The following is an 11332-nucleotide window of genomic DNA, read 5'->3' on the forward strand; positions in this document are numbered from 1 at the left end:
TTTCCCTCTTTGGGCTCTTCCCCTCGCTCGCGGCGGCGCACTCCGGACGGCGCGCCACCTCGAAGCGATTCTTCTCCCGGAGTCCTCCTCCTCTTCCCCGTCTCGACCAGACCGGCGAGGAGCGGAGATTCGTCCGGACCTGCATTCGTTCACTTTGCTGGTGACGAACCCTAGCGCCCTTGGATTCTTCCGAGACTTCTTTTTCCTGTTATCTGCTCTGCTTTGACCAATCTATTTCATTGTTGCCTAGTTTCTCGCGGATTCGCAGTACTGGTAGAACCATACAAGTTTATTTTCCAGTGGGTCTGGGTTCAACTAAACCCCCATTCCACACAGTTAAGGCCGCCCGCCCCTGTATCTGTATCTTACAGCAAGTTATTGCTATTTTCAGATTATTTGTTGAGGAGATTATGGTGATGTTTAGTGTAAACTTAAAACTGTGGCACCCCCAAACATGCGATTCTAGGTCCGCCACTGTCTGCAAGCGCAGTTTTAGCTGAATAAATGGCCAACTGGTCATCAGTTTTCAGCTGTGAATATCGCGTCGTAACCCATATGTTTGCTAGAATGAGTTTCGATTCAACCAAGCAAATGATGAGAAGCTTAGTGTGTAATTTTTATGTTTTGAAAGTCTCTCTTGCACAGCATGCTTCCTTACAGGCCCTTAGCCTTAATTAAGCCTTTATAACTAGCAAATTCTCCGCAAGACATCATGTCGGGCGTAGGAGCACACTTGGGCATTTTTTTTTTTGTCTGTTTGGAACAGATTTTGTAACGCGGAAAGTTGTCTGTTTGATTAAGGGGCCCGCGTGTCTAAATAAACGGTGATAAGTCACAACATCTCCTTTTCGTTTGGAAGGAATGCGTGCCTTCATTACTGTCACTTTGTTATACTGACCAGGCTGATGTCAGTATTTTGTACTAAGTGCAGAATTTTACATGTGCAGATCCATTGTCGTCGTCAGCAAATTCAGAAGAGTAGCACAGATCAAGGATAGATAGTGCACGCTCCGCTTTGCACCTAGCAGGGCAATACACTGCAGGTTGTGTAGTGAAGTGAAGGTCAGGATGCGGTTTGCGGTGACAAAAGTGTGCGCTAGTGGGGCAAAGGCTCGCGCGGGGTTGCTCCAGATTGGAAGCAGCGGTGTTGAGACGCCAGCGCTGCTTTTGTCCACACGCAAGGGGCTGCCGGCGTTTATGTCTCCTGACCTGCTTTCCTCCCTCCCCCTTCCAGACTCCCTCCTCCTCAATGTCTGCCCAACCCACTTGTAAGCACCCCACCCCCTCCGTTTCTTTTCTGTGCTGGCCATGTATTCTGTTTGACAAAATAGCATCAAAGTGCTAAAACCTCCCTCCTGGGATAGGATGGCTCCCTTTCTTCTGAGTATTTGACTAAATGAGTTTCTTTTTGGTTTCACCAGTATAGAGGTTCCTCCATCAAAAACCATATCTAATATTGGTGGTTTGCATCGTATGCTGGGTCTGCCTGATCATATCCTCGTAGCCGCGGCTGGTGAGTCTACCGAGTGTTTACCATCAAGTGACGCCACCAATAAATTTGGTGCATCTTTTGAAACACCTGCGGGTCGTAAACTGGTCGGTGGATGTAATCCTTTCTTCAACTTTCAAGAATATATATATTGATACGTGCATCTGAATTCATTTTCCTAAAACATTTTAGGTTAAACCATCAGACTATATGGAGTTGATTTCCTGCTTGCAACCTAATTTGTGGGCAAGCTTGGCAGATGAGGTTCCAGCCTGGGTTAATGAGAAACGGAACAAAACATCTGTTGAGCGAACACTACGCTGGCTTGATGCATGTATTGCTTTGGATGCGGTATGATGTTAAGGTTTTTCCACCTGAACTTTTTTTCTCTCCAGAATTTTGCTTATATGTTTCAAATTCCTTGTGAATTCTTTAGAGCACAGGTAAAAATAAATGGATGCCTAACTGACACTTAGAAATAAAATTTTCAAGCTCAGTAAGCCCATGTGACACTTGACTGCACTACTAGTTTTATTTATTGCAAGCTTCACAACAGAAAAACTGCGAAATTAGATGTGATTTTCTCTTGTAATACCTCTTTAGGACCCATGTGTTGCTTTTTTCTATATATGGATGGAAATATTTCTTTTGGTCTTATACAGCTTTTATTTATTTTATTTTGTGTTCCTCATGATTTCAGGCTTCTGGGAGGAACTCTTTAGGTGTAGTTGTTGGGGGATCTAGTATAGAACAACGAAAACTGTGTGCCACTGAAGTATCGAAGAGGAATGTATCAGGTTAGTTTTATTTATCAACTCCTACTGCTAACCTTCAGTAGTTTACTGCTTATTTACTCATTCCCTTAGATGAGGATGAAGCCTATCCTTTTGGTCAAATTTTTACTTTATTAATTCAGAAAACGTTTGATGCCTATTTACTTTGAAAAGCCCAACGCATGCTGCTTCTACTGATCTTTGTGGCAACATTGGATACAGGCTTTTGGATTGGAGGGTTTGGCCTTGGAGAGAGTGTGGAAGAACGTTGCAGTTTACTCAATGCAGTAACAGTGAGAATCATGTTCTTTATCTGTAAATTATTACTGCCAAGGATGATAATATAATGCCCTTATGTAATTAGTGAAAGGGCATCAACTGTAGATGATCTTTGTGCAAAGTTGCTGCCCGCTTACCTCTCCATGAATTCCACTTGTTAAAAAACATGTTTAAAATGAAAACCTGCAAAACTGAAGACAAGCATATTTAAAAAACTAATAATGCATTTCAAATCTGTCAACACAAGTTGCTTGGCTGACTACTAGTCTAATGTTTCATGCTAAATATTCTTTGATTGACCTTGCTGAAATAAGTCAGACAACTTGCATGTTAGAGCATCAGGCTATTTTATGAGTTCTGATTTTTTTTTTCAAGGTAGTGTTGAATGGTTACTTTCATGTGGGGACAGTTGCATCAACCTGTATTGTGTTATAATGTTATAGCACCATGAAGACTTAAAGCGAAAAAGCAAGAATTTGGTGTAGGATTGCTCCTGTGGCCCACCTCTCTCTAACCTTTGGTTGTGGTTACCAGCGGATTCTTTTTTTCATGCTTCCAAAAGTATTCTTTAAATTTGTTGAGAAGTGTTCTCTGTCTTGTGTTCATGTGGTTTTAGCCATTTGGTTTCTGTTTCAGGATTGTTTGCCATTGGAGAAACCTCGGATTGTCTCTAGGCTTGGTCTTCCAGGTGCCTGTGACACATCATTTTTTTTCTTAGAAGACGGCTTGTGATACATCTTTGATGTGTTAATTTATTTAAGTTAATTCTTATGGATCCTATCTAGAGGTTATTAGTTGTTTTGTTGTCTTCTCTGCTCAACTGGCCATGTCTGAAAGTTCTGCTTTCTATCTGGTCTCACACATAGTGAGTTTTTACATTTTAGTCCTATCATGACAGCATCACAATTCATAAGCTAGAGACTAGAGCTGGTAAAGTTACACTAATGTATAATCTATTTTATAATGTCAGTTGTATTCTGCACAGCATGTTAGTAAGTAATGGTTGTTATTTTTAAGTAGATTGACTCATGTTTGTTTTCCAATATGTTAAGTTTATCCCAGCCCTTTCTGAGTTTTGTTCGTATTGAAAGTTTGAAACACTATTGTTGCATCGTTTATCTGTAACAAGTTTGACAGTTTCAGTACTTTGTATGTCTAACAGAGGAGGTCTTGGAGGGTGTAGCTTCTGGCATCGACCTTTTTGACTCCACGTATGCAAATTCATCTTGTCCTGTAGCATTTATAGTTCCATCAGCTTGTTGATCGGATGTTTTTTTTCTCATACTTCTGAAATGACAGGTACATTTACCAACTTACTATGGGTGGTTTTGCACTGATCTTCCCCATTGACATGGTTGAAAGAGAGATGCAGAATGGTGTATTCGACAGTAGTGCTGGAGATTCTGCAAAGATTAACCTGCGTGCAACAACATATCGGTAGGTACCTGTTGTGCTGAAATAGCACAGCATGTTATGGTCATTTAATTATATTTTGTGCACCTTCACTTGCTTATTGAAGTTCTATTTGAATTTTTGTTCATGGATGTTGACTAATGACTACTGTAGCCTACAATATGTTTCAAAAGATATATGTGAGTTTACTAGTTAGTTGAATTTCACTTGAAAAATAGAAGCTCAGACAAGGTTCAGAAAACCACCGGTTTCTCCTATTACACATGTAAATATAAATGCTTACGTAGTATCTTCTTTATAAAATGCAATGAAGTATGCAAACAACTATTGATGTGCCCTGAAGTGAAAAAAAAGCAGGGGTATTGATCCCAATTGTAATTCTCAGTGCTTCACAGATGTTGGATAAACTTTACGTCTGAATGTAAAATCTGTTGATCCTTGTAAAGTGACTCAGAATTTTGGGTATATTCCTTCAGGAAAGACATGTCACGGATAGTCGATGGCTGTACCTGCTTCACGTGCCAGAATCACACCCGTGCTTACCTGAATCATCTGATCAACGTCCATGAGATGCTGGCTCAGATTCTACTGGAGATGTAAGCCGAGTCGAATCCCAATCATGCTTTTCTGTAGAGCAATAAGAGCGTCGAGTGAATGACATCTGTTTTTACCAATTTTTTGCAGACACAACACCCATCACTATCTCCGGTTCTTCCGATCGATACGGGAGGCGATCAAGGCCGGAGAGTTTGACATCTTCTGGAAGCAGTTTGTTGAGAACAGGCGCTCCCAGATTGCTGCTGCTGCGATGTAGATCTTGTCCGTGCAAGATATGTCCAATTTGTGATAAGAAATACTCTCCACGTGTGGCGTAGTCGGGAGGTTTTTTGAAGGTGGAGACTTTCGACAATGTGGTAGAACCTGAAGACAGTTTGTCGTCAGGTTGGCCTGTCAGGGGAACCTGACAGGGTTAAGTGGACACTCACCAGTTCCGGGGTTTTAACAGTTGTTAGTTCACTGTATGCATGCTCGATCAGTCTCAGGATTAAGCATTTGTGATAGCTGCATTTACTTTTATAGGTTAAGGTTTTCTGTTGGCTTGTGGTTAGGTGTTGTGTTGGTTTTCCTAATGATAATTTGAAAAGGATGGGCTGGAAAGGGGGTGATCTCTGATATTTTGCGGGGAGAGCATGAGGCTCTGGAGTGTAGAGCATTTGTTCTTTGCCTTTCTACTGGCAAAATATGTGTGGAGTGTAACAAGTGTCTCGGTGGAAAGGGCATGGGGCGCTAGAGCCTAGGGCATATTTGCTCTTCACCTCTCCTTCGGCGAAATATGCGCGGCGCGGCTACTTTTGGGGCTTTATGTAAAACAAGGAATGTATCCTGTTTTCAGGATAGAAGGCCTTTGTTTGGGACTGCAATAGCCAGCGACCGTTCGCTGGATAGGATGGAATTGGCGAACGGTGCGGCTGGCAGGTTTAGTGTGTTTCCCCTGCTGTAATATGAGTAATAAGTTTTGTTTCAGTGCTGGGTGGTTACTCTTGTACCTGGCCTGATATGGTGGCGTGAGTGGGCGTGGGTGCTTTTGCTTTGGGCCAAAGTTCGCACTACCAAATATTCGGCTGGCCTAAACTCTGGATAAGGTTCTGCTTTTCTGTCACTCGGCCAATGTCTGCAGGAAAAATGAATTAGAGAGAGCAAGGTTGGCATGGCAAAAATTTGCCAACCATCCAAACAAGGAAGAAAATTTTGGCTATAAACCAAACATAACCCTCCTTCCCATACAAAATGGAACTTTTAAACTGTCAAGGTTGGTTTTGGACACAAGCCAAACATACCCTACTTGTCTTAGATTTGTCTAGATACGGACGTATATACACACATTTAGATATAGCCGTATCTAGGCAAATCTGAAACAAGTAATACGGATCAGAGGGAGTATCATTTTTTCCAAAATGTGCAGAGTATTCTTTTAGAACCTTTTTTTTTTGCACAATGGAGTGGGCACACCCATGTGCAGAAGGTCACTACATCCCCATGTTCCCAGCACATATAAGCATGTGCACCTTTGTTCTCTTCTTCCAAGTAACCAGCAGCACAGCACAGCATCATCTCTATGTCTTCCGACTCCGATGAATATCATCTTTTGTATTGGGAACTTTACAGAAGCAAAACTCTCAAGTCTCAACCCTGAACTACAACACCACCCGACCGAGAGGAGCGTCGAACGCACTGTATCAACTCCAGCAGACAAAGCTCCACCCCCACACCCAAGAACACGCACCCACGACGGATCTGAGACTGGTAAAAACAGCAGAAAACCCCCCACCCCTCTACTACATCTACTAAGCAGCTATGGCGGCGTGCACCGATGAAACTGGTACAGGCAACGAATGCTGGGCGCCCCTTAATTTTCACAGAAATGTACATGAGCCTTCCTTCTTGGGTTCATTGGATGACGCACACGCACGTCGAGATGCCTTCGTCGTCCATCGAGTCTCCGGATTCGCTGAAATCATCATAGGAGACACACTGTGAGTTTAATTAAGCAGCCAAGGAAGTCAAACACCAGCCAGACATGAGAACAAGCATAATATCTCTACAAGGTAAAGTCGCTCAAGAATTCATTTCCGTACACGCCAAGGTCCGTCGATCGCGATAAAGGAGCACAAAAGGAGGTTTGCTTTGTTGTTTTATTGCTTGCTTCAAGATAAGACCGGTGAAATAGGAACATGCCACTCAAATTCTGAATCATCATGATGTAGTTCCATGAAGCACTTTTTATTAGAATTAAACTGTAACAAAAGTTGTCACTTGGCAAAAAGGTGATAGCGAAATAACGAGGCAATGAGGAATTTTCTTGTTGCGAGGTAGTAGTAGTAGTGATGACCAGTGATCTTACAGTTTGGTTGGTAAACCACTGTTGACAAGGAGTCTATGAGACCATGACAATGCTACACTAAACCTTTCTGCGGAGAGCTGATGTCATTTCAATCCTCTTAAAACAGAAAGGACTACTGAAATCATGTGGCTCGAAAAGTCAATATCATGAATATGGTCTAAAATTAGGAGTATAAATAAAATAGGTATCGCCCCAGAATTACTTTTTGATCAGAAAAAAGACTCCAAAGTTATTGACCATACAATTTTACGCTATTATAGACAGGTGGAAAGCATGCCCTGAGCCCACTTTGCTAAAGTTTAGATGGTGGAATTTAGAATCTAGAAGATTACTGATGCCAACACAATCTACATAACTAGCTGACAACATTTCAGAAGTCATAGCTAAATTTTTCGGAATAAACAAAACTCGCTTGAATACCAAGTCCAACACATGTATAAAGCTGATCCTGTCATCTACTCCCCACCAAAACCAAGCATATAGAAATGCAGTGCATCAGAAGGATGTCTCTCGGATTGCCGGGGCATATAGATAGACCTATCTATCTATACGTGTCCGAAGTAAATATTATGACCGAGTCGTTCCAAGTTGCAGTACAATACTGGGTGACCTGTCCCCTCCCCGTATCAAGAAGCAGATTTCTAGGAGGAACAAAACAATGCAATGTGAGACATCATTGAAGATAGATTAAGGAAAGCAGACGCGCATCTGGCGCCGGGGAATGGTTTCATTCGCGCATGTCAACGCTCGCACAACGCGCAATATGATTTAATATCCCGGGAGGATCGGGTCTTTGGTGCACACCTTGGGTTACTAAAATCGGAGCATGCAAAACATTCGCCTAGTTAATTGCATACACGTCACAAGACAATAATTCATCCATCCTGGTGAATGGGCAACAGCAGCAAGACAAGCCAATTCAGTTGGAAAAGTTCATGGAGGGAGATGGTGGTGTGGTGTGTATACCTTGGCTCGAACTCCTTGACCTCGGTGAGATCCTTCCCCAGCAAATCAAGCCACTTCACATTGCCCTTGGGGGCGCAGGCGCCGTCCTCGCCGCAATTGGCCTTCTTGAGGTTGCTCTTGGGTAGTGGCATCGGCGGCGCCGTCTTCTCGCCGTCCTCGTGCTCCTTGTGGTCCTTGTCGTCTTCATCCTTGTCGGCCGCCGCCGGCGCGACGGCCTCAAACTTCTGGACCTGAGGCGGCTTGTCCTCGACCGGGCAGGGGGCCGCGGAGACGGCGTCGGCGGCGGCGGCGGGTGGTGGTGCATCTTTGGATTTGGGGAGGCACGGGATGTAGCAGAGGGGGGAGGCGCAGTAGGTCTCACAGTGCGAGAGCCTCATCAAAGTCGGGGAATTGGGGCAGCACACCGGGAGCGCGGCCGAATCGGAACCCCGGGCTCCAGGAGCGCGCCACGCCGATCAAATCTGAGCCCCGGCGCAGATCGAGGCCGCCGCCGCCGCCGGAACGCAGCCACCCGCCCGCCGCCACGGACCCCGCAAGCAGCAACCTTTGGCCGGACCTGGAGCAGCGGCGCCCACCGGCACACGGCAGGACTGGAGCGGATCAAGAACCGCCGCACGGCGCGAGGAGAGGAGGAGGAGGGAGGCGAATCTGCGGGGCGAGGAGGAGTAAGGGAGCGGCGGGGCGAGCAGGAGCAGATTGAATCTTGCACTAAAAGGGTTGCTCCCCGGGAGCGGGGACCAGAGAGAGGAGGGAGGACGCGAGGTGGGTCTCTCCCTCTCGGAGAAGCCCGAAGGAAAGCAAGGGAGAAGCAGATGAGGAATCCAGCCAGCCGATAAAGATGGTGGCAGCGGCAGCCTCTTCTTCTCCTCTTCTTCTATTTCTTCTTGCTACCCCACAGGGACGGGGGGATCAAATGCATCCAACTTGCAAGGCAACAGGCGCATGAGAGGGAGATAATTGCGGCATCTACGTGGATAAAAGAAGGGAATTCGGCACGGCGGGTGTGCGTGAATCGGCTGGAGCCAATGATGGATTACCGGAGGCTAGCGCATGCGGACGGAGGCGGACTGGTCTGTGGAGACGGGGGATTTATGGTGGCGCCTGCCTTTTTCCCTCTCCGGGAGAGGGATAATTGCCACCACACTGGAGTCGCTGTCCCAGGAAGACGGCTTCTTCGCCGGGTTTTATTTTAGAGTATTTTTTTTGTTGATGACAGCCACGCAATTGTCATTTCGTTTTCAACACTGTATGTATTTGATGATTACCGTCAAAAAATAATAATAATGTGCGCGTCTTTTGTATCCACAAAATTATGCTCGGAATCTTGAAGGTTATGTCTTCCAAGAGACGTACAATTATGCTCCCTTGTGCGCGCCCCCACACATTTGTCGAACATCGGGACTCCGTAGGTTATTATGTTTTGAATTTTGGAAATTCCAATTAGGGATCACAAATTTGCGACCGTTGGCCTGGGGCCCCTCGCGTGTTCACCGGGCGCACCTACGAAGATCGAAGGGTCATGGCAGATGTGAAGATTAGATATCTAAATGGTCCATTAGGGCCCTGCCACGTGCATCTTATGGAACATCAAATCTCCTTAGATTATGCTTGAGGGGGATGGGGGGTAAATCATGCAACCGTCGCCTAAAACCGCACGCGTGTTTCATGGCGCGGTGGCTATGAATATAGAAGATCACGACATCTATGAAGATCGAAAATGGTTCATTGGGACCCGCTCCATGTGCATCTCATGAAACACCGAATCTCTTTAGATTATGTTTGAAATCTCAGGGTGAAAAAAATCCAGTTAGGGGGTTTACACCTTGCAACTGGTCGCGCTAGAACCATTCGTGTGTTTCATGATGTGGTGGCTATGGATATTGGACCCACTTCACGCACGTCTCATGAAGCACTGAATCTCTTCATATTATGTTTGATATTATAGAAGAAGAAAAGACAATTAGCTATTACACGTTGGCGAGGAACAACCTCCCCCTCCCCCTCATGCTCCACATGTTCACACGATGACACAAGACGATCATGTTTCTCTCTCGAGCGTTACTAGACTTCCCCATTCTTCATGTTTCTGTTTTCCTCTTTTCCGTGAGCTTTGGAAAAACGTACAAGGAAGCGACTAAAGGCAACCCTGACAAGGTTTGGTGTCATGCTTTGATGGAGGCACAACGGAAAAAAGGTTGATGTCACGAGAGTGGCACCATCCCAGCAATGATGCACCGTTAGCATTGACCACTGCCACCTACGACAATGACTTACATGAGCCACCACTTAGTGCTTTGTCTGTTGTGGTCAGAGGCGACAAGAATCACGATAGTCGATAGATTAGAGAGTAGCGTGTCAAAGTGATGCCCTAAATAAGAGAGGCCTGAGGTCACTATATGTTGCGATGGCGTTGGTGGAGGAACAAAAGAGAATCAAAGCAGAGAGGACTAAGTACAACAACAACGGATACATGGTATGCTTGACACGTGGCGGATGTCAAATGTTTTGTGTATTAGGATATTGATTTTTTTTCATTGCATAGAAGCCAATCTCCATTTGTGCCCTTAAATTTTTTATTTTATACTACTTTTTGTAAAAAAAATCAATGTTAAAAAATGAACTTCTTGAAATGAGTCTAATCCCCTCACCTCCTACAATTCGCTCCTTCTCTTTCTCCACCTAATTACCATGTGTTTTCTCATGGGTTTTCCAACACAAATCCTTGCACCTACATCTTCTCTATCGCCTTCACCTCCACAACAGTAGCTAGCCTTTGAGCTGTCACCGTAGCCACATCAGCCAATGTGTCGTAGACTCCATTTATGTGATGATGATGAACCCCTCGTCTGCTTGGGGTCAATGAAAATCTTTTGTTTTTTAAAGAAAGTGTCAAGCAAACTAAGAAGACTAAGACCACAATCAACAAATATGAAAAGGCTATTTCTCATCTTCTTAGGCCCCCAAAATGCTATTTCATGTTGGGTCTCAAGTGCTTAGATATTATGGCGCCTGCTTTTTTTCCTCCGCAAAAGAGGGGAGATGATGCTAATCTATATCCACCACACTGGAGTCGTTGTCCTAGGAGGACGACTTCTCGTCAGGTTTTATTTTAGAGTTTTTTTTATGATGATAGCCACGCAATTGTCATTTTGTTTTCAACAGTGTATTTAATAATTACTGTCAAAAAATAGCGTGCATCTTTTCTCTTTCCAAAATTGTTTTAATTTCGAAACCTTTTACTCGGGGGTTTATAACTTTATATCTTGCGAGAGACAGACGGCATGAAACCCTACCCCCCCCCCCACACACACGTTTGTGAAACATCAGGACTCTGTAGGTTATTATGTTTTAAATTTTGGAGATTCCAAATAGGGGTTACACCTTTGCGATCATTGGCTTGGAGCCCCTGGCGTGTTTCATGGTGTGCAACTATGAAGATATGAAGATCGATGGGTCGTGACAGATGTGAAGATTAGAGATCTAAAAGTTCCATTAGGACGCTGCCACATG

At 44.5% G+C, this 11332-nt stretch overlaps 2 protein-coding genes across 3 annotated transcripts; one reads left to right on the forward strand and one right to left on the reverse strand.

The window, feature by feature from the left end:
- Positions 1–5062, forward strand: LOC123123173 (queuine tRNA-ribosyltransferase accessory subunit 2). Of its 2 annotated transcripts, XM_044543638.1 has the most exons (12): positions 1–160; positions 251–335; positions 948–1268; positions 1422–1596; positions 1682–1840; positions 2190–2286; positions 2485–2555; positions 3178–3229; positions 3704–3752; positions 3841–3978; positions 4431–4550; positions 4639–5062. In XM_044543638.1, exons 3-12 carry the CDS (start codon positions 1069–1071, stop codon positions 4766–4768), a joined length of 1191 nt encoding a protein of 396 aa, XP_044399573.1. In that variant the 5' UTR covers positions 1–160; positions 251–335; positions 948–1068; the 3' UTR covers positions 4769–5062. The 2 variants fall into 2 exon arrangements, with proteins under 2 accessions (XP_044399573.1, XP_044399574.1); XM_044543639.1 differs by lacking the exon at positions 251–335.
- A 648-nt stretch (positions 5063–5710) lies between these two features.
- LOC123123174 (uncharacterized) lies at positions 5711–8894 on the reverse strand. Its single transcript, XM_044543640.1, has 2 exons — positions 7823–8894; positions 5711–6463 (listed from the first exon to the last, which is right to left on the reverse strand). The coding sequence occupies exons 1-2, from the start codon at positions 8197–8199 to the stop codon at positions 6403–6405; spliced, it is 438 nt and encodes a 145-aa protein (XP_044399575.1). The 5' UTR covers positions 8200–8894; the 3' UTR covers positions 5711–6402.
- Positions 8895–11332: the final 2438 nt, after the last annotated feature.

The sequence above is a fragment of the Triticum aestivum genome, chromosome 5D (assembly GCF_018294505.1).
Source record: "Triticum aestivum cultivar Chinese Spring chromosome 5D, IWGSC CS RefSeq v2.1, whole genome shotgun sequence".
NCBI lineage: Eukaryota > Viridiplantae > Streptophyta > Magnoliopsida > Poales > Poaceae > Triticum > Triticum aestivum.

Bases quoted from the DNA above. Each gene is read 5' to 3' on its own strand.
- LOC123123173 (XM_044543638.1), top strand. From the start codon at position 1,069: ATGCGGTTTGCGGTGACAAAAGTGTGCGCTAGTGGGGCAAAGGCTCGC. The intron at 2,287-2,484 runs GTTAGTTTTATT...CATTGGATACAG, and splicing joins ATCGAAGAGGAATGTATCAG to GCTTTTGGATTGGAGGGTTT. The intron at 3,753-3,840 runs GTATGCAAATTC...CTGAAATGACAG, and splicing joins ATCGACCTTTTTGACTCCAC to GTACATTTACCAACTTACTA.
- LOC123123174 (XM_044543640.1), bottom strand. From the start codon at position 8,199: ATGAGGCTCTCGCACTGTGAGACCTACTGCGCCTCCCCCCTCTGCTAC. The intron at 6,464-7,822 runs GTATACACACCA...TGATGATTTCAG, and splicing joins GTCAAGGAGTTCGAGCCAAG to CGAATCCGGAGACTCGATGG.